The sequence below is a fragment of the Scatophagus argus genome, chromosome 1 (genome assembly GCF_020382885.2).
Source record: "Scatophagus argus isolate fScaArg1 chromosome 1, fScaArg1.pri, whole genome shotgun sequence".
NCBI lineage: Eukaryota > Metazoa > Chordata > Actinopteri > Scatophagidae > Scatophagus > Scatophagus argus.
In genome coordinates, this window is record NC_058493.1 from 5525130 (window position 1) to 5548700 (window position 23571).

General features: G+C 39.9%; 1 protein-coding gene across 2 annotated transcripts in view; it reads left to right on the top strand.

Moving 5' to 3' along the window:
• Positions 1-23571, top strand: part of itfg1 (integrin alpha FG-GAP repeat containing 1) — a 120678-nt gene that overhangs the window by 49724 nt on the left and 47383 nt on the right. For both annotated transcript variants that reach the window (XM_046400171.1, XM_046400085.1), the window contains exon 10: positions 7078-7229. In XM_046400171.1, the coding sequence (XP_046256127.1) occupies positions 7078-7229 (152 nt within the window). The remainder of the gene's footprint in view (positions 1-7077; positions 7230-23571) is intronic.

The following is a 23571-nucleotide window of genomic DNA, read 5'->3' on the forward strand; positions in this document are numbered from 1 at the left end:
CTGGCTCCAGCTCTGTCCGCCCTTTTCCGGGGACAAACTATGACCTCATTTACACCTGTGTGGTTGTCAGGTGGCCATCGAGGGTTTAGCTTAGCTTTACATAAAGACTGGGACTGTGTGTCATCATTCTCGTTCTCATTTTCCATGATTTAAACAATAAACATGATCCTACTGGCTAATGATGGCAAGAATTTTGAGAATTTTAATTTTGTGCCATGAAACCATGAAAGTCAACATTTGCATTATCTCTTTCTTCTTCCCTTTGGAATTTCCTATTTTGATCACATTTAAATAAGTGCAGCATGTTTTGAAAAGGACTGTTGACCCTCGGTACGTTAGGTTGCTTAATGACAGAACTTGTCTTATTGAAAATCCTTTTTTTTCCGATTTGGTACTTGTGAGTTCTTTTTCAGGGTAGAATATTTCACGCATTGTATCACAGAATCATAGCATAAACATCGGCTAGTAATCAAAGCTGCGATCATGCAATTGCCCATGAGTATAATAATACAGGCCTAACTTCTATTTGACAGGTATTAGTCATGTGCACTTCTCGCCCACTCCTCTACTGTTCCGGCTCATGCTGTCTTTCAGTGGCAGCTCCAATATGATGAGAATTACAGTCATTATATCACTGAGATCGTAAAAGCCATTGCTTCATTACATGCCTGTTTTTTATTTGGTTATATTTAGTTATTTATTTATTTATTTATTTTACATTTTATTGCCTTGGACAGCCTTGTTGTCTGTCAGTGTTGCAGGACCACCCCACATCACACCGTAAACCCCCACCACCAACTCCCATTTCCACCGCAGGCCGCCCACATTTTAATTTCTTGGCCTAATGAAGCGGGAGCTCTCTCCGCCAAGTTGAATCAATGGGAGTCTGCAAGCACGCCGTCGCTTTTTCACTTTAGTCATCAGCAAAACCAGAGTGATTTTATGTCGGGGCGCCTGTGCTTGTGCCCCTTGTGGCTTTTTTATGCGCATTTCTATACACATACTTCCATGTTTTTTGAGCATGTGCACGTGCCTGCATGCACGATGCCACATTAAGCTGTCTGCAAATGGCCTGTGTTTTCCTGCTGTTTGATAAAAAGCTATTTGTATGCGGGATCCTTCCCTTCGCGACCATTAAAGGTATCAGATTACCTCACAAGCGCAAATCCCATCATCGTCTTCATCTCCATTAACTAGGTCGTTTGGATCTCTGCGCAAACACACTAACACACAAAAAGCACACTCACACTCAGCTCAGTGTTACTGTGTTGACATTTGAACCAGCAAATATCAGTGTTAAGTTATTTAGACTTCGGAGCCCTCTGTTTGACTGGCTGGGAGTGCATGAGGCCACAGATTGGTCTGTAAAGATACTCACTTGACATTATTCAAATTCTCTGTTATATTTAGTGATTAAATGTCAAAACCTCCGCAGCCACAAAAAAGGAATAACTGCTTCATGATTTATTTAAGAAACCCCTCTGTCAGGTTGGCTATTCATTGTAGCTCCTCATATAAAGATGTTTGATTAGATTAGAAACCTTTAATATCCTTTCTGAGGCCATATGATTTCCCTCCACGTTACTGCTGAGAAATACAAACACAGCAGCTGTATTGAAAACTTAAACGAAGTAAACTCAAAAACGACCGCTCTTGTGACTTCCACTTTTGCTGTTACGTTTTGCTCTGTCGTCTGCTAATTTGGCCGGGCTGCTGTCTTGCGTCATCTCCTTTTGTTCTGCCATATGTTCACACAATATGATCATCACATATCAGTGTCATTAGGTAATGTCTGAGAAACTCAATCAAGCTTTTTGCCAAGAAACAATATAAATTACAGCAAGACAGCTGTGTTGATGCATCACTGAAGTTGATTTCAATTGACAGATTACTAATATGGCAGGTTTAATCTCATAATCCTGCTTGATTAAACGTCTCTTTATTATGTTTCATAGAAAGCATGTACACAAGCATGCAGTGTACGTACATGTGTGTACTATCTCATCATTCTTGGGCCTGTTTTTTATGAGGCTTTCTTTATTGCACCTCTGCACTTCTCCCAAGCTGTCTTTAGGTGATGAACATTTACATGCCATGTCCACTTTAATCAGCAGCATAATGCTACCACAAAGGCTACAGATGAGGCTATTTCACCTGCGTAACAGACATTCCGCATGTGTTTGTGTGTCTGCGTTTTTGCCGTGTTGACTAGAGTCTGTTGGTATTCTCTGTGCAGTACCCCTCTCCTCCTCTAATCAGCGTTAGAAAAGAAGCAACAGACAGTGCACTGATTGCCTCAGGGCCAGCAGCAGCTCAGTGGTCTGCTGATAAGGCAGGTGGCCAGCAAAGGCCTCTCCCTTTCCTGAGAGAGAAAGTCACAGCGATGCTGACACCAGACCAAAGGACTCTGGTGTAAAAGATAACTCGCCTACGAATTCATGTGCCTTGTGGATTGAAGAGGAAGAAAAATTGAAGATTTAGTTGCCATTTGAAAACACGGCCACCCGCTCTCAGGATCCATCTTCAATCCCATTTCAGTCCAGCTCATCTTTAATGGCAAGTGTATTCTTATAGCTTTTTACCTTCTGTAGATATTGGACTTTGGATTTAAGCCAAATCCAAGTCACTCAGATTATAAAGCGGTGCCCTGATGAATTATTACCTAATGACCTCTCATTAATTTTAGATGAAAACCTACAGTAATGTACTCACAGTCATCCTAACTACTCTTTATTTCCACTCCCTTCTTTTCTCTCATATCTCATATTTCCTTCTCTCCCCCCACTCTCTTTGTCTCTCGTTGCTTTAAGAGTCAGTAGGTCACCTCAGATGGAATGTCAGAAAAAACGAAAATAGCTGACATTAATTTGTTCAACAGAGGCATGATGGTAGCACATCAGTAAAGGTGTCCAGATATTTGGATGTGTGGGACAGTGTACCATTATGTGCATCCATGTCTCACATTGTGTTTACTGTCCACAAAGGGCTGGCAGCAGTCTCACGCTATCTCTCTTCACTTCTGTCTGCCAGCCACCGCACAGTGGTCATTTCCAGCACTCCCATCCACCCTGGATGGCAGTAATCATAGCCAAGCTTTACACCCATATGGCAGGCAGTCAGCCTTTTAAACCACATCACTCAACAGTCATTTTTTTGAAAGCCTGACTTAGCAACGTTGCATTAAAGGTCCATGCCCACTCTTATCTTCTGAAAAATATTCAATCTGGATCTTTGTTTATCGCTTCCCTGCTTTTATGCCACTGTTTGTATGTAGAGGAGTTTATCATGCGCATCTCACTTATGTCTGCACTGACTCATATTTTACCTGGAAAAGGTAAGATATGTTAGATTTCTGAAAACTCATACATTTAATTCATTTCTGTATAAATGTTTGTGCAGAGGACCCGATTTTAGGTCATCCTCCAATCCTCCTCCTCACCAATAATGTAGGCACACCACTTTCTCCTACTTGTGTGAGTTGGTATAAACAGCATAAACAAAAGGTGATTAAGCAAACTAAGTAAGATAAATGATCTGAACTGTGTTATATTGTATTTAATGGTACTTGCAATATAAACATCATTAAGCTGAATGAAAGATGTTTAAATGTTTTGGTCTCATCACTAAATGTGTTGTGGTTTGGGTTTGCTTAATATCATAATGCTTTCATTAGAAATGATTAGCCCGAAAAAATAATGTCTTAGTCTTAGTTTACCATTGTGAAATCTTCAGTTACCTTGTCATTTTAGACTGCAGTGTGCTAACCCCTTGGGAAAATGTCAAAGACACTCATCACTTGGCACTCCTTGGCCACATCATTAAGGTGACTCTAAATCACCACCATCTGCCACCCTACAGAAAGGACACAACGTGTTACCTCTACATAAGTGCCTGTGTTCACACAGTGTCCACAGCTGGTCTGGAGGAAACTCAGATCAGTGACATTACAGTTTGTGTGATAAATTTTAAAGTAATTGGTAATAGGGAGTGGTTGTCTTTCTCAGACATGCTCATCATATTAAGAGACATTACTAGCAGCCTTGGTAAGCATCTCTCTGACGACGACCCCCCCCCCCCACACACACACCTACTCTCTCTGTTTAAAATTCATGGGTAGTTTAAACCTCCAACATGTGGCCTCAAACCTATCTGGTACACACACTAATACACACACGAACACAAAAGCATATAAGCTGCTTATTTAGCATCATGTTTTTTCTTAAAATGTATTTTTTCTTTAAACAAAAAATCCAGAGCCAGCAAAAATATTCCAGTTGAGACAGACTTTTCACTGTTTTGTGCAAATAAGACAAAATAATCCTTTATTGATCCTCACTTTGTTTTTAACATTTTTTAAATCCAGTATGTTCTTGAGCATATTATAATACTATATAATACTGTACTTGGGTATACTATGACTACATGGTAGTCACAACTACATAGTAGTTAGCAGAAAAAAAAAATTATCTTTCCAAGTTATCGTTTTCAGTTTGAATCAACTTTACAGAAAGGTTGTTTCAGCTGTGGTTGTGCTGCTTTTGAAGTGTATTGTTTTATATTCATATGGCATTTTAGCTATTTGTACCTAATAAATTAGCAGCTGTGGACTGGAACTGGACTGTAATTTGATTACATTAGAACAATAATGACTGTTCGGTACATAAGTGGTGTAAAATATCAGTATACTTGAGTATGGTGATGTTTTCTTTTGTGATACTGTATCATTTCTCAAAAAAGCTGTATTGCTTTTTAATTAATAACTCACATGCAAAGATTTGTGGCATTTTGTATTTAAACCACTGACAATTGAAAAGCAGTGTTGTAACCTGTCCTCTCAACTTTTCCACTTCAATGTAAGGTCAACGGAGATGGGAAGAATTTAACCACATACTACTGATGTAAACACAAAGAATACAGACCCATCAAACAACATATCACCCTGCTTACAGTATCACAGTACATCATAATATATGAAATCGTAGCTGTATGTGAGCATCCTGTACTCATTGAAAGCACAATACTCTTGAATTAACTGGAATTGTGTCAGGGCAAGGATTGGGGATGAGAATGCTCTCTCTCTCTCTCTCTCTCTCTCTCTCTCTCTCTCTCTCTCTCTCTCTCTCTCTCTCTCTCTCTCTCTTTCTCTCTTTCATAGTACAGACACGAGTGAAAGCAGGAAGACCAGGTGTGGCTGTCACTGGTTAGGATTTAAATGAATTCACTGGGAATGTATGTGCTCTTACAGAAAACTTCTCTTCTACAAAATGAAAAGATAGCTCATTTTTGTCCATTGCATTTTGCAGCATTTGGTGGAAGGAAGTTAAAGATGTTACAGCTTAAATGGAGAGTCAAGGTTTAAATCAGTGCTATTGTGTTGGTTGAATGATGCAGCTGTTAAGTGCAATAGCCTTCATAGGCAATAATGCTCTCTCTGGCGTGCTGTTTGTTTGCATGCAGTTTACTACGTGTACCTCAGGAGCTTGAACGTTTCTTCCGAATGCATCAGTCAGTAGCAGTATTACAACAGACCTCCTTCAGGGCCCTATTACCTCGACATTTGAATTGCCAAGATGAGGGAAAGATTCCTTATTTGTGTTTGGTTAAAAGAGTAGAAGGGCTTATTCAGTGCCTGCGTCTGTGTAAAGAGAATGGCATTAAAGGCAAGACTGCAGGCTATGAGTGCACACGCAGCACCTGGTTCTAAGATCCAGCTCTGTAGTTTATTATGAGGACAAATGATGATTTACAATGAAGCTGAAGTTTGTGATTGGAAGTCAGTTGCAGGCTCATTTCTTTGATAGTCTTTCGCCCCGTTCATATTTGTTCAGTGGTATTTTTGGTAACTTTTTTTTCCTAGCTGAATTGATTGAGATTGCTATTAGGTGGCCAATTTGATTGAACTTCAATCATATTACTGTTTCATGTAAAGTGATTTTTGAACAGATTTTGTAGTTAAAATGCTCCCCAAATCAGCCAGTGGGAGAAGTATTATTGGAGCGCTCTAGTTACACTGCACAGGGTTGTTGGGATTGTTGTTGGTAATAGCAGTCTGCTGTACCATTAATTTGAGTCTACAATTTTCACATGTTTGAAATAGTTTTTTGTCTTTTTGGTTTTTGTCCTTGGTCTTTGTTTAAGTTACATTTGATCATTTTGATCTGAGCCCTTGATGCAAGGTGTGCAAGTGTTTTTTCCAATTGACAGAAATGGCATGCTGACACCTGGAATAACATACTGTAGGTTTCAGCTTTATCCAGACTGAACTGAGAGGTTAATATTTGGCTGCCTATTTTCTTTCGCTCCTTTCTTTCTACCCTCTTTAAAAGGGGGTAGGAATCTTCAAGTGCAGATCTTTGACTGTATAAAGATGTACGGCACTTCTGCACTTCCTCCCATTGTAAAAAACAATAGCCGTAATTTGTGCTTGTGATATCACTTGACACTAGAGTCTGTGGAGAAGTGATTAAGGGGTGGAACCGTGACAAGTTCTTGCCCATATGCCCACCCACTCAATAGCGAATGGTGCTTAGCTGTCAATCATAATGTTTTACCCCCTTTTTGTAACAGCAAATCATAAAGATTAAAACCACACAGATGACGCATACTGCAGCCAGCACCAGGGGGTGAACAAGATGTTTGGGCTTCATTTTTAAGGACCAGACTTGCTCCATTTTTATAAGCAGTCAATGATGTAGACCAATGTAGCCTACATTATTATCGTATACTAACACCATATCACAGCAAGAGCTTAATGGCATTCATTTCAACTGAAATAGTTGAGCTCAATGTACTTACACACAGTTCCAAGAAAAAAAAAATTTTCCTACCTTTGTACTGTACATTTCTTTCTATTTTTCAGTAAATTCAGGATGTCAAGATCTTGATCTTAAATCTTGAATCTCTATCAATGTACAGTTTGTTTGTTTAGACTTAGGAATGACATTTTAAAAATTTAACAGGATAAGATGCAAGACTAAAAATGGGACTAAATGACCTTTTGACAAAGACTTAGTTGTTGCTGTCTATTTTCTCTGTTATTGTGTCCAGCGTGTGTATTATTTTTGTCTGTTATTGCAGTGGGTGTCAGTGCTGTCAGACTTCCACCAGAGGGAAACAGTTTGGAGCTTTATGCCAGGGAAACCCAGCCAACCCCTGGCCCTGCACCTTGGGGACTACAACCTGGATGGCTTCCCTGATGCTCTGGTGGTCCTCCACAACACCAGTGGCAGGTAGGAGAAAAAAGTCACAGACACTCGCCTAGACACCACTTCATAATATTTGGTCTCATGGGTGTTCAGATGTTGAAACATCTATTGGTGAGGAAAAACTACTCGCAGATATTGTTCTCATCATTATCTTTTCATTTGGAATATACAGAAAACAGTGTAGTATAACTTCCTCTAGGACCTTATTTAAGATAATGTCTAGTAGATGGATGTGATATTGCTGAAATTAAACTAATCCTTACTTGGCAGGGGATCCTTTGGAATCCTGTCAAGTTGGTCCCTGAACCCCACTCCAACTAATCGTGTCAGTACTACTCCTCACTTTATGAGTCATGGTTGCCAAGGCACACAGTTTCAGTGTGTCTGTGTCCATGTGGCTGCATATGTAGCGTAGAGTAAATGATGTTTGCATTGTTTTTGCTATGGTTTCAGGAAATTAATGTCACGAGAATCATAGATTTCGTGCAAATCCATATCCTCTTAATTTTCTTGAAAATGACTTAATTTGTTACCCGCTTTCAAATTTGTCATGTAACATTGCATGTTTTGATGAGATTATACCAACTATAGTTCTCCAGCAGAACATAAAGTGAAATTGATTGGAACCTAATAACTCAAGATGCATACTTAAATGGCTTATGTAAATCTGTTTAGCTTTAAAAACTATAAATGTCTTTTTCTCCCAAGACCCAACATGGAGGATGGATTTACTCATTTAATTACTGTGAAATTACTGTACTTGCACTGATGTGTTCTCATGCTGCGAAAAAATGTCTCCATTACAAACAGTAGTCTCATTGAGGTGAAATGTTAGTCAGTATACAGCCAGACTCATGTTTTTGTAAAAGTCATTTATTCTGATAGACTGATGAGTGATCAGGCAAACTAGAGCAGGGATAATGAAATATAATGTTTTTGTTGTTGTTATTTTATCATACATTTTAATGCTGATACACATTGACAAAATATAATTTTTAGATTACAACCTCTAAGAGGTGGCAGATGTTTAAGGACATCGCTCATCCTCATACCAAGAGAATAGCAATCAAGTCAAAGTACAGTCCTCAAAAGGAGATTAATTAAATGTTTCCGTAAATAAATCATGAGATATCAGGTGAAGTATAAATAAGGTTGGAAATGAATGTGACTGCTGACATTCATGACAAAATGGCAAAACTGCCCTTGGCTGCAGGTTATACTGTTTAAAAATGATTTGCACTGAGCAACAGGAATATATGACATTGTGCTGTAATGAAGAGGTGATTACCATCCAGTTTACTAGAGCACGGACCGGGAGAGAAGACAGCTAAGGTGACTGTGTTCTTTAGCTTACGGACATGTCGACTGATAAGCCAGCCAGCCTTTTAAAAATCACTACAGCATGTGCTGGGACGTAAGCACTATGGACACCGGGATGCAGGTGTGTGTGTGTGGGGATGTGTGTGTTTGTTGAAGGACCTGTGTGGATTATCTGGCTCCAGAGATGAAGATAAGATAGTTGAAAGGGTCAAGGCTGTGATTGTCTATGCATACTGATTGTTCTGTGTGTGTGTGTGTGTGTGTGCTTGTTGTGTCAGAAATGGTAGGCTGTTGGGTAAGATCTTCAAAAGACTCTCACACACATGTATATTTGAACCCTACTTTCTGTGCCGGCTCTGTTTAATCACCATAAGTCCTGTCAGGCTTTACTCTTTGCAGTCACTCTCATCTAGAAATGACTTGTTTCTCACCAGCTTTAATCATACAATCTATAGCTTTTCTCTTATTCCCCTCCCTTCCTCCATGTGCTCTTTCATTTTAAACCCGACCATTGTAATCCTATCTGACCCCAGCAGTAACGTTTAAAACCACATCATCAGCATATGGAGGAGGGAGATGAAAAGAGGTCAGGGTGGTAAGAAAGAAGAATAATTCCAAGGTTAGAGAAATCTTAAGATGTCTTTTAGTCTGACTCCCTGAATATGTAAAATTAAGACCTTTACGAGCCACCACTGAGCAAGGCACGTAAACCCCAACAGTGTCAGTGGTTTAACCAGAATTTCTTGCATTTGAGTACAGACATTCGGGAAATTTAATAGTGCTCCCCCAAGTCAGCGCATGAAGTCAGACTAATTGTGATCTGCATTTCTTTTTAGTAAGGGAACAAGGTTTCTTTGAGTTTGAGGTCGTCTTTGAGTGATGGAATGTGCTTTGTGCTTGCACATTTTAGCAAGTGTCTCCCCTGCTTTGGATTCAGCAGCACTCTGTAGCCTGTCCTGGACTAGGCCTCGTCTTTGATTTCTTTCTAACCAAATTCTGTCTGCTTACCAAATATCGGTGCAGCCCACGGCTGATCTATTTTATTTATGTTTTTCTTCTCACCTTTGCCTCTCTGTTCTTCTCCTTTTTCCTTCCAAGTAGTTATTTATAGCTGCTTTTCAGATAAAAGTCCTGCCAGTCCTCATTACTTCTCATCCCAGCAAAATGAAAGAGCGATCTAAGTGTTCAAAATAGGGAGATGGAAGGAGTGGAGGGTGTGAGATGAGAGTAATCGGTTGGAATCAGTTGAACAATGAGCTGATGGAGGGAACAGCAGGAATAAATAGATAGATGGGAGGTTGTTTATGAATGCACAAGGTCATTTTGTGGAAGAGCTCAAATTTATTAAGTATGGCTTTGACAAAACTAAAATGTTTCTCTTTATTGAGGTTTTTTGTTGATCGCCCTACTTATTTTACCAGTTATAAGAACTTATGCATGTCTTAAGTAAGAAGCATTGCATCTGCACAACGTTGTATTTGAAGATGTGCCAGCCATCCATCCTATTTCCATCACTTGGGTTTGGGGGTGGAGACAGGTCCACAAGTCGAGTCCTGACATCATTCTTCACAGCCACCACCTCCATCTCCTCCTGGGGGCTGCCAAAGGTTTCAAAGGCTACGTGGGATACAAAGTCCCATCCGCTTGTTCTTGGTCTGCCCAAGGTCTTCTCCCAGTGACCCAGCATTGTGCAGGGGGCCATCAAGGGGGCATTGTAATCAGATGGTCACCTGGTCCGTAAGAGTGACTATAGACTCCCTGCAAAGAAAACTCATTTCATTTCTGAGATGTCATTATTTCAGTCACTACACAGAGCTCGCAGCCATACAGAGAACTAAAGAAAGTAGATGGACTTGTAAACTGAAAGCTCAATCTCAGCCCCCAGTCAGTGGTCTTACATTGCTCACTTATTCAGTGGATCATGATATCTGGTCCCAACACAGAGTATGAGTATTATCAGTTTCATTTTCAGCATGTGTGCTTAACTTAGAGTTTCTGCTTATTAGTATTGAAGTTTTCATTTCTGTAAGTGACACCGAAGTCTTTGCTGTCAGATATATGAACTACTCAGCTTTTTTAAACAAATAACTGCTGTCGTTGCTGTAAGGAGGCTCTATCGCATCTGTTACTGATGTGTGAGTACGTTTGCTGTAGTCTGACTATTGGATGCTATCAGTAAGCAGTAGGCAATAAAATGCAGACTTTTTAAACATCTGAAATCAGACTTATATATACTACTACTACTACAGCAGATTAAGTTAAAGATGAACTTAACTGATACATTTTTTGTAGATATGACAACGACATTGTTATCATGAAGTGAAAATCTGATATCATGACAGTCCTATCTGAAATTATATATAATCTTATCAAGATTAAACTACAAAGCTGCTACTCTGTTCTTGTAAGCATACTAAGAGACAGGTGGTCTTAGAACAGTCCCTTTACAGTCTGTTTGGAAACACAGTTATTAAGAACTACAAGACAGATTTAGGGTGTGTGTGTGTGTGTTGGTGTGCATGTGTCCATGTGTGTTTATGTTTTCATGTTTGTGTACTGTGTAATTTCCATGGGCAGCTCCTAAAACTGCACTCCTCTGGGTCCACATTATATCCAGGTCACAGGACAGACGGTGCCTGCAGACTCTCTCTGTGTCTCGCGCACACACTCGCTTGCATGCTCACACGGACCAACATTGTCAGATCACAGTAAAACAATACAAGGCTTTTGCTGAAAGGAGATCCTATAGGTGTTTCGGTATTTGCAGAAAGGCAAGCATTTGGGATTTTGGGAAGACGAGGGGAAACAACGTAAGAGACAGAGATACAGGCTTGCAGAAAGAACAGTAGTATGAAACTAAAGGAGAGGGTTTTTTCTCTTCCCTTTTTGTCGACTTATATCAGTGCAAGAAACTTCCTGCAGAAGATAAAGTGTAGCTCTTTCAGGTGCAGGTGTCACTGCATGGCACTGCACAACATATACCACTTATGTACCACCGTCTTAACTCTCTCCGGGCAAGACACAGACAACACAGCCTTCTGAATTTCCATTTGGCCTATTTTCCCTGCTGGTCCCTCTTAAGTCAGACAGTTTCTTATGGTATGTACTGAGCTGAGATTTGGCCATATACACACACACACACACACACCACATCAAGAAAGCTGGAACTGAACTGGTACTGATCATGAATCTCAGTTACTGTTAAAAATGTCAATTAAATGTATATCCCTCGTCTTTCAATTATCTTTTGTCCAACAATGACATCATGCGTTACAGTTGCTGTTGAAGCTATTTTTATACATTTATTGCTGTCCATGGAGACATTACAGCCACAGCATTGCGAAATTAATTTCAATAAAAGGGATGATGGAAATAGATTTTTAATATTAGATTAGTGGTATTGAATTAGTAGCGCCATCACAGAAGACCAATTGTAAAATGATTGTATAGAGAGAAATAGCACATGAATCACCTGCCTGATTTGGACTGGACTGTCTGGACTGTCAGCCAGTGGAACAAAACGGGACTTGAGCCCATATTAAGGTTAAAAAAATCAAACAAAGCAGTTTTGGGCAGCAGCGTTTTGCATTTAACATGTGACGTGTATGTGTCCATAACTGCAGTGCAGGTTGAATTTACTCAACACTGTGAGGAGGCGAGACACAATACCGCATTCATTAAGGTGGTTAGCAATTTGGTAGGGAACTTTTAAAAAAAATAACAATTTGTCACACTGTTTCATTTGGAATTAATATTTTATGTTGTCAGATAATGACATTATAAATATTAAAATATAACCTGACGCTACATAGCTGCTAGTGAACTCAGAATGTTAACAATGTCCACCCACTTATAGGTGTGTGTGGCATTGGTGTATTGTTTTCAGATAGTTAGTAGTGCAGTGTGACAGTGTATCCAAAATTACATTCACTGCTGTACTGAGGAAGCACCATTTGTCACCACAGCAACTGGGAAGGATCGGGCAAATACATAAATTGTTGACCAAATTACAAGAAAAAAAACAGTAGATTTTTATTCTTGACCACCATTGGGGTTTCATTTGGACCTGTGGATACATACTTTACCACCTGATGCACCAGTGGTATGTACATACACCAGTAAATACAGTATCAGTATCTTGTAGGAGTAAGTACTACTGTGCAGCTGACTTTTCTTTCACACACTGTGTTATGTGTGTGTGTGTGTATGTGTGGTGTAGATTGTATGCGTTAACCACCAGGCCTTATAGAATGGGATTATCCTCACCAGTAATCATGTTTTTTTCACTGATTAAAAGGTTTTAATGTGTGATCAGCCTCTGGCGACTTAGATATAATTACGTGTGTGCATGTGTTTAATGTGCACATGAGGCAGCCAGATCAGCACTTCTCCAGAGCTGGGGCTTTTGGAAATTCAAAGCTGTCATCATTTACAGTGATGTTTAACCTCAGCAAATGACCACGGGTCAGATTAGGCCACCAGATTACAGTGGGTCATAGAGACAAGATTGTCCACTATGCACGTGCACACAAAGACAACATTTAATACCTCTCTACTCAGCCCATCAACACCACTGTTCATTTCTGAGGATCTCTGCAGCACCATGACCACACGTTGTACAAGATATTTTTTATTCATGATTTGCAGAAACGTACATTGCTAACTTTTTATTCTGGGCACTGGGCTACTTATTTACACTTACTTTAAACACTGTTATGAACTTTTACTTCACATTATTTTTAACACTAAATATGAAACAGTTTTGATTCATTTTATATCTGAGTAGAATCATCTTCACTTCTTGTGAAATGTGAAGTGATGCTTTTGCTTGAGGGTAAGCGTGAGCATATGGCAAGCAGCTTCCAAGTCGATGAGCACCACCACTGAGTGGCAATATATTTGTAACCCACAAGTTCCATTGTGGAAAGAACAATTTATTAATTCAATGCTTGTCCTTTCCAGAGCTACCTTTTGTCTGTAAAGGTCTAAGTAATTAAAAGTAATTAATAATGCAGAACTAATAATGACTTTTTTTCTAATTCTGTCAGGAAAAGTTATCTTAATAACCAAGGTGGGGAATATTTTGCCTATTTGGATCATACATGAAGTGGGGTGTGTGTGAGATTTTTGAAAGAGTCTTTGTTGTATGTTCCCTCTGTTTACCCTGGGATTTGATTTTTTGGCTTAGTCTGGAATTTGGATTTTCCAAACAGAAAATGTCACCCACACGAATCATACAAGTTTGCAGTGAAAAATAGTATTTAGTGGATAGCTGTGGTCTGCACTGTGATATGTTGATATGTTCTTGCTTGTCTTTTGCCTGTCACGACTTCCTAATATCTTGTCCCAGCGTATGTATGTATGTGAATGTATGTGTATGTATGTATATGGGCTGTGTGTATATGAAATATTTAGTTTATGCAAACTACTGTGTGTGACCGCAACCAATTTCAAGGTCACAGATAAATAAATTCCTCACTTTTTTCAAATATGGATTCAAGGCAAGTTGTGCCAGGAATGTTCAGAACTATTGTAAGTACACAAAACCTAAGTAGATTTATTAGGTTTATTGGAGGATTCAAGTACTCCTAAATTCATTAGTGCATTCATCAAGCAATATATTATGACATTTAATGACTTAGATGTGAATGTAGTCGATTACAATCGATGAAAATATAATTGTTTAAATTAAAAGGATGTAATTGAAATTGAAAAGTAAAATAGGATCCTGTTCACACAAAGACAAACATGTTTCTGTTCAGGCCAGTATTCATTATTCTTTTTGTCATAATTGACAGGAATGTTTAGTTTTAGTAGTTAGGCAGAATCTCCTGGTGTCTGCCTCTGGCTGGCTTCAGGAACCTACTTCACCTCTGTTGTTGGTTAACACTGACAGAAACCTGAGCCTGGGGTGAGTTTAGGACACTTTGCCTCACACACACATATTCAGCAGATGGCACATGTTTTCACACCTGCTCAAATGCTGTCATAGCCAGTATAGCTTCAATCAGAGAATAATAATAAAGCAATATCAGCGCCTTTATAGTTTGAAGAATATTGAGTTAGTGTGCACTCAACCTTGCTTCACTGCCACCCTAACATTGATGCTATAGTGCATACACCTTATAAAATCAATTTTTGTTCAATTTGTACATGTGTGTAATAATGTGCTTTTTTATTGTTTGTCTTTTTTAATGATTGCCTTAGCATAAGTAGTACCTCTATCAGTGATTTTGCTCCTCTGCACCCACATACTGTGTAAGTGGTGATGTCCACAGGTATCTGCAACATCAGTTGTTTGTTTGTGTACAGGAAGGAAGGGCATTTATGTGTGTGGACATGTTTACATCAGTTGTCTCTCCCACTGTACTCTTGCAGTTGTAACAATGCCAAACTGTCCTCTGACAAAGTGTGGAGTGTTTTTGTTTGCCGTCTCTATTAGAGTGAAAAGTGTGGCGTGGGCAGCAGTTAGCTGCTCTCTTTTAAATCTGCCCAGCCAATGTCAGAGAGAAAATAGTGATCAGGAGCTTATCTTTTGCACATGCACACGTGAACAAATTGACACACACATCTCTCCCCCTCTCTCTATCTATCTCTCTCTCCGTGTATATATATAATAATATATTTATATATATTATATAGGAAATCTTAAAACCCATCTAAACTACATAGACACAGTGTTAAGAAGTCCTGTAATTTGGACGCCTGGGAGCAAAATAGTAGCCATCTTCCTGCTCACTCATTGTAAGCACAGAGGTACTCAGGAGAGGCACCAGCTTGTGCACATTTCCTCGGTCTTTTTCTCTCTCGCTCATTTTGTACATCAAAGTCTTAGTGTTTCCTTGAATGCCACCGGAGATGCTCCATGGGAACACACAACTGCCGCCATTCAGCATAAAGATAATGGGCCCTTTTTTGCTCACCCATTTACTTTGAAAATTAATTAAATCTTCCTTGTTAAGGTTTTAGGGCTCTCTCAGGCATTGAGCATAAGAGGGCTGTGTACGTATGCGCTGTATGTGTGCCAGAGAGAGACAGAGAGAATATGTGTTTGCGTAGACGTGCATGTGTGAAATACTGCGATGTCTGTGGAGGACGCTGCGTGAGGGCAGGGAGATGGGGAGGAGAGCTTGCTAAACGTATGAAAACCTCAACTCTTAGGTTCCAGATTGTTGTAATCTGCCTGTAGTGATTTTGCCTGGAGGAATCAGCCATATTTCTGCATCAGTGGCTCCTTGTTCAACCTCAGTCTGCACTGTGAAGGCTTACCATGGTCTCAGAAATCCCTTAAAATGAGCAAAATCCCTCGATAGCAGTATAATGGGTCCTCGTTGCTTTCTTTCTCTCATAATTTCCCTCTTTCTCCTTTCTTTATACTTTCTCAGAGTATGGTAAAACAATTTTTCTAATGGAAATGGAAAGGGAACAAGAAATTATATGATTTCACCCAATTAGTCACGGTCTCCTGTAGCTAAAGTGGTGTAAGTTCCATTCGCATCCACTCCTGCTGTTGTTCAGAGCAATGCAGCTTTCTGTCTTAAGAAGAAATTTAAGATTTTTCCTCTTTGCAAAGAAAACATTTGACTTATTCTTTAGACCAGTGGTTGAAGAAGTTGATTTTAGTGCGTAGTAGAGTTTGGGAGAAATTTGACAATATCTGTCATATTTATAGCTTTATTTTGTAAATTAAACACTAAAGGCTATAGTTGGCCTTATGACATGCACTGTGTTTTTGAGCCAGAGACGATGAGCAGTCTGCTCTTCACTTTGTGACACTGAAACGAGTTTGATGATTTAGCTCTTTCAGGAGGTACAGTAGCAACTATCTTAGTCACTGTTGCTTGAGTCAAAATGGAAGCACTTTGTTGAATTATGAGGTTGGTGCTGAGTCTTCTGTGACTGTAGCGCTAATGAAGTACTGCATGCAGCTGCCAAAACTAATTATTAGGTAAACAAAGCACACATCAAGCAGCTCGACTTGCATATCAGCACAAAATGTGGTCTTGGCAGTGCATTTTCCCCTTAAAAAAGGCAGCATAGTGTGAATATGCCCTCACAGAACTTCCTGTTTCACATCCTTATAAAACATTGGTTAGTAATGTATGATGGAAATGAAGAACAAAGCTCCTGTAGCTTATTAGCCCTCCAGCGTGATGACAGTGACAAAAGTGCTGTAGTAGATAGTGCAACACAGATGTGATCAGACTACCAGACTATTTTTATAGACGCTCTGATTGTCTGTCGGAGCAGCCGGCAACCAGGCCTCTCCGCTTACCCAGGTAGGCTTCACACTCACAGGATCTCACACAAACACACACACACTTCATTCTTCCAGTGCCCTCAGGGAGACAGAGTGTCCTGCCGGCTATGAGCGTTTGATGTTGAAAAGGTCCACCCCGGCTTCATAAGAGCCCCCAGTGGCGGGAGAAATGGTTTAATGTCATACTGCACTACTGCACTCTCCACTGGGCTCTGCGTGCTTGTGTGTGTGTGTGTGTGTGTATGTGTCAGAGTGTACATGTAGCATGTAGCCATGCATGTAGCAGTGTGTGGTGAGAGGAAGCTATTTCTGGATTATGAAATGAGGTCACAGATGGAAACAGTCGAACTTAAGCGATTTCTGCTGTATTTCACACCACTACGTGACAGCACACTCCTTCCAATTGATTTCTGGTGATTACAGAGAATAATGATTAGAACTGTTACTGTTGCCCATCAAGATGCGCATCTCAGATGTCACAAGCGTCAGTGGACAGGAGCGTGAATCAACAACAGGACAGTAAAAGCCTTAGGGAGATGTGGCACATCTGCACAGCACACACTCGTACAAACACAGCACACACATTTACTCTTCAGGCTATAGGTCAGTGAGTGTCTGACAGTTAGAGAATAATGTAGTTAACCTCTGCTTGACGATGTTACCCAGCGCAATCGCAAAAATCATCTTTGACCTCAACTTCCCTGTCTCACACAATACAACTAACATGTAATATATAGCAGCAAAGGGGGTTGCTAAAGTTTTGCCCTGCTGTCTGCCTGCCAGTCTGTCTGTCAGACCAATACAGTTCTGCTTCCATCACTCCTCTGTGTAATGTTGCTTTACTAAATACCAAGATGCAGAGCAGGGCTGGTCGGAAAAGGCCACTATGAAGTAAAATATTCAACTCCATACATAATTTTCACCAATATTGTGATTGATATCATTATTTCAGAGGAAAGACTTCAGATTCCACTTACTTGTTGGTTGGTTGATTGTGCCATTAGGACACCATCTTCTCCATCTTTCACAGGCAGTAAATATAGTTGGCTTCACTCCTGAATGTTAGCTATCTACCGATAAACAAATTTGCCTGTGATAGCAGTAACTTCCTTTTATATACACTTGTTTACTTGCTGTAAATTTGTCCATGGCACAAAGTGCTTTGTGGAAGTGGACTATCAACACATAATTTTGCAGAGAAGATGCCACCAAAACTTTTGCAAAGACCATGCTGTATGTGCCGAAGTTCAAAGTCATTATAAGTAACAATGGTGAGCACACAGTTATTATCAGTCATGATACAGTCATGAATCTTCGTTGCACCCCCACTGGGCTTGTCTTTGCTTTGTATTCACTGGTGACAACTTGTTAATAAAACTTGACTTCTAGTTATTGGGGTCAACAACCTCTAATTGAAAAGTCACAAGACACTTTTCCATAAAATTAAATAAATGTTTTCACTGTTTTATGAGTGGTGGTTTGGATCAGTAAACATAAATGGACGAACACTTAAGTACATGATAAATCCTAAATAAGTTCCTTGTAAAGGACTGCAAACATTATTATGGCAAGGATAACAGTTTACCTGGCAATTGTGATATTAACAACTATACTGAATTCAGATAAAATGGGATATGTTCAGCGTAAGTTAGAGTCAAGACAGTCTCTCTTTCTGTTCCCACTCACATGTAGCTGTCCAACAATTTTGTTAGCCATATGAAGCTCACTCCTCTTCACCTTGTTGATGCATTGATGAGTTCCTTGACATTAAGTTTTAACGTTGTAGTCAATGCATGTGCATTCTGGTGTCCATGTGTCTCTCCATCTATCAGTATGCGATCCGACCAAGCAGCTGCCAAGAGCTTAGCAGGCTGTTGCTAGGCAATGCCATTTAAAATCCATCCCCTCTCTGTGTGTTGGAAGCAGTGTAGCTGTGCTTGTCTCTCAGTGTTGCTGTTAATACCGGGGTGGAACCCAGAGTAGCACGAGATATTTGCCTTGTTAGCCCTGCACAATATTTTCTTTCCAAAGTGCAGTTTTGTTGGTGGCAGCCTGGTTTGGCCTCAGGTGACTTTCTAAACAAATAAAATTAAGAAGCTTTCTAGGGATTCAGTAATAGCATAATGAAAGAGGGTGTTTGTCATTTGATGATTGGTTTTGCAGAATGCCAGGGTTCCCCATTCCAGTGCTGAGTGAGCACGGCAATGCTATTCTACAGAGGTGTGTGTGTCTGCTTCATTTAACAGAAAACACATGTTTTCTGTTTAGCTTGTGAACTGATAAACAAAGCAGTATCTACAGAAACTCAAAACTCAACAGAATAGGATAGTAAAGCACTTTGATTGATGTGTGATCTGCCAGGAGTAAAGGCCAACAAGAGAGTCTGCAGCTACACTAACAGCTCTGACAGGCTTTACTAAGGCACAGCTCTGATAAATGCTAATGTCAAAATGCTAAAACGCTCACCAGTGGCAATGTTAATGAGCACATTTTAGCAGGCACAGTGATTACCTTCACTGTTCTGGTCGTTAACACTAAACACAAAGCACAGCTGAGGCTCATGGAAATGCCGTTAGTTCTGCAGGTATTTGATCAGAAACAAAAGCATTTGATAACATAGAATTTTGACCTTGTGGTGGAACTATAAGGAAGTGGTGCATCCATCCGTTCTCTATTTGATTCCTAAAAAGCAGGTCCATTTATTGAAAAGCTGGATTATCCATCATGATAGATAGATAGATAGATAGATAGATAGATAGATAGATAGATAGATAGATAGATAGATAGATAGATAGATAGATAGATAGATAGATAGATAGATAGATAGATATTCCCATATTTGAATGTAGTTTAGCGTAAATGCTCTCTGGTGCTGTATCTCAACCTCAGTCAGTCATTCTCAAGGGATCCACAAGGTTTGTAACAGAAGGGGGACTCCGAGCCCAGTGCCCATATTCACACCCAGGCCTTATCATTGATCTTTCTCAGGCTTCCACCCATCAGCTCAGCTACTCAGCTGTTAAGTGTTATTCAAGTCTTACTTGTTTCCCAGCAGGGTTTATTGGCAATCTCATAATGCTAATCTGACCTTAATTTGAATTGCAATACATTTACAACTGCTAGCAGTTTTTTATTCTTTTTTTTTTCCTAAGAAAAGTGATGAATGGGGAACAGATAGTTGAATTATCTTACTGTACACATCAGGATTTTCTTTTCTCATGAAAATCATGTTTGACTTCATTGTGAAACAAGCTTATTTGTTGTGATCTTGCAAATAAAAAAACAAAATCTCAAAAGACTGACTAACTTTGTAACACTGCGGCATAAGAGGCGAGGAAAACAGCCAGGGAGAGACGCTGAGAATAAAAACGAGTGAGTGACAATAGGACAACCGCATAGAGGAGTGACACTACCGAAGGATGCAGTTTGACTTTGATTGCGTTATGCCGGGAGTCACTGCCTGTGTTCATCATCACAGTGTCTAGCAGAATGAGAAACCACGGCGTCTCTGGGCCTTGTCAACATGTCCCTGTCTTGCTGTCACCTCATCTACGTGGACCTGCCCACTCTTTCCCTTCACTCACCTTTTGTCTACGTCTCTCTCTCTCTCTCTCTCTCTCTCTCTCTCTTTCTCACTTTCTCACTGTCAGTCTATCAATAGTTTGGTGACTTAAAACTCATTCCAACTTAACAGTTATCATCTCAGGTCCTGTTTGAACTTTCAAAAGAATAATAGTATGTCATTTCTTTTAACTTGAGTGAAACTGATTTGAAAAGAATGATTATTAGCAGAGGCCAAGGTGTCCTGACTTTTTATCCCTCATATGAGCCAGGCTGCAGACCAGTTGATCCTGTATTTGTGATTTGTGTTAACACAGGATTCCACTCCTGAACTGATGGTCTCAGAGCCCACTCCAAGATTATTCAAAATAAAAAGCAATTTAAAAAAAAAAACGTAATGCAGTTTGGCTTAATTCCTCATACCACAGAATACTATTTAGAATGGATTTAGAATGGAACAATTTTCAAAAAATTAGTTGTACTCCAGTTTGAATGGAAGTACATGTCACTAATTAGTTTGTGTTTTTTAGTGCTGAATGTTCCACATCAGATTTTCAGATTTTTATTGAAGATTAGTAGTCAATATGGCTTCCCAACCTGGTTGCCAGGTTTAAAACATTAAAGTCATTTTTTTAAAAAAAACATTTGAAAGACTTTATTTTCATCTTTTGAAAAAAGAGAAAGCAATTGTAATAGGACAATATTTGTCTAAGTTTAATACAGAGTGGTGATGACTAACCTAAAACATGTTTACATCAAGAGACAGGAAATGTGTGAATTTGTTGTGTCAGGAAAACAAGAGTTGAGTCTGTGTTACTGCTAACATCAAAACTATACCCATGGCACACTCACAAAAGTAGCGCTTGACTAGAAGGCAAGTGCTTAGTGTTGTTTGGTTGGCAAAAAGGCAAACGTGAAACAAATGCAGATAGATGGTTGAGTGGAGGCGGACAGAGGGAGCAGATGACTGGATAAGAGGAAATGAGAAAGAGGAGGAGAGGTGGGAGATCAATAAGGAGGTGGTCAGGTTAGTATAGCTTCTCAGCTTGAGAGAAGGAATGGTAAAGGTGGATAGGTAAGTGTAGCCTCCAGGAGCGTTGGAGGGGTGGAGGGAGAGAAGGATCGTCATCATGATCAGCTGGTCAGCCTCCTGCCAGCCCACTGCCCCTCTGGAGACCAATTAGACAGGAGATAGGTAGAATTAGGAACACTGAAAAGGCTCCCCGCGGCCACACACTCACAGACACACACATCAGTGCTGACACCGGGTTCAGACAATAATCGAAGCCCCCGAGGCACACACTCTCAGACACACACAAACATGCTGACATTAGTGCAGACTCAGGCTGAAACTGCACATCTCTCTTTCCTTTAAAAATCACATTTCAGTCAGATGTTTTGTTTTTCATTCGTCCAATTCAGGATTTATTTTCTAACTGACATCAAAAATATAAACTGACTTCATTCACAGCTTAATGGGAGCATTCGGCCTCAAACAACTGAAACCTTCTTCCGTGCCCTTACCTTGTCTTAAAATAAGCTGCTTGAACTTGAGTGAGCAGCTGGCTAATAATCAGAAGAAAGGATTCAATGTGAATTTTAATCACCCTTCAAACGTGCATGGTTCATCACTTCTTCAAAAACTGTGAAAGGATATTACCATATGTTAAAACCACTTTTGCTAAACAGTTCGTTGCTATGTCTACAGATGTGAGTGAGGACTCTACCATGCAAAATGAAAGCCATATATCAACAACATTAAGAAACTCTGCTGACTTCTCTGAGCCCGAGCTCATCTGAGATGGGCTGATGCTCATCGGGAAAGTGTGCTGTGGTCTGACGAGCGCACATTTCAGATTGTTTTTGGAAATCATGGCACATTATTGCGCTCAAGACTAAAGAGGGAACAAATGATCCAGATTGTTACCAGCATATAGCCATCATCTGTGACGATATGGAGATGTGTTAGTGCCCGTGACATGGGTAACATGCACGTCTGTGAATGCAACATTAATGCTGAAAGGTGCACGCAGCCACATATGCTGCCATCCAGACAGCCTCTGTCAGGACGGCAGTGGCAAAGCCCAGTCACATGCTGCACGTGCTGCAGCAGGGAAACAGTGTGGGTACTGAACTGGCCTGCTGCAGTCCAACCTGCCTCCCATTGAAAGTGTGTGGCAGTTTAGGGTTTATTAGTGCGAACAACAGATATCTTGTCTTTGTGCTGTATTCAGCCAAATATAGGTTTAAAAGGATTCGCAGACCACTGTGTTCTGTTTGTATTTCCATTTTACACAATGTCTGAACTCTTTGGAATTTGGCAGTCCAACAAATAACAACTGTTAAATGTTGGACACATTTACTATTAAGTACATCGTCTTAATCACTCTTATTAGTGCTGAGTATCTTCTCTCACAGATGTGTCTCACACAGTATTGACATCAGCCTGCAGAGAGTGAAAAATAGGGACAAGAGCCAAGGTATATTCTGCTTCATTCTGACATCGATCTGCTCAGTTTTTTAATGTGAATCAGCAACAAATGATATGATTCTGCACATTAGTTCTGGCTAAAAAAAAGAGTAGCTGTCACCTGACAGGTTTGTACATTGTTTTTTGCTAAAAGGAAACAGATAGCCCTTGGTTACAGATCAGTTACATGTGAGAATACATTCACACCGGTGCACTAAAATATTTTTTTACATTCACACCATTCTTATTTTAATTGTCATATGTGAGCGAAATGTTAGCATTGTTCAGCTGTCTCTCTTTGCAACACTTCACAGAAGGGAGGCAAACAGGCAGACTAAATACTCTCTGGAGGTAAGATAATGAGGAGAAATTGAAATTAATACAAGTAGAAAACGCGCAAGGGCTAAAACGAGAGGAGAGGTGAGCATATCAAAACAAAACAAGAAACAATGAATGAGTGAGTGACATAATGAAAACCAAAACCTAAGGAGCAGGTTGGGATGTTACGGGTGATAGTGAAATAGCTGATATGTGTGTGGCTTGCAGTTAACCTTGCTGCAGTCAACACAAAACTAAGAGCGAGGAAGAAGCTTGTCTTTGTTTTCTCTGTGTGTGTGTATGTGTGTGTGTGTTTGAGAGACCATCAAGAGAGTTCATCTCCACCATCACTACCCCTGCAGTGTTGGAAAGAGGTTCTTTTGAAGTACAAACATCTCAGAAAGGACACACGCACATTGATGAATAACAGTCAAAAG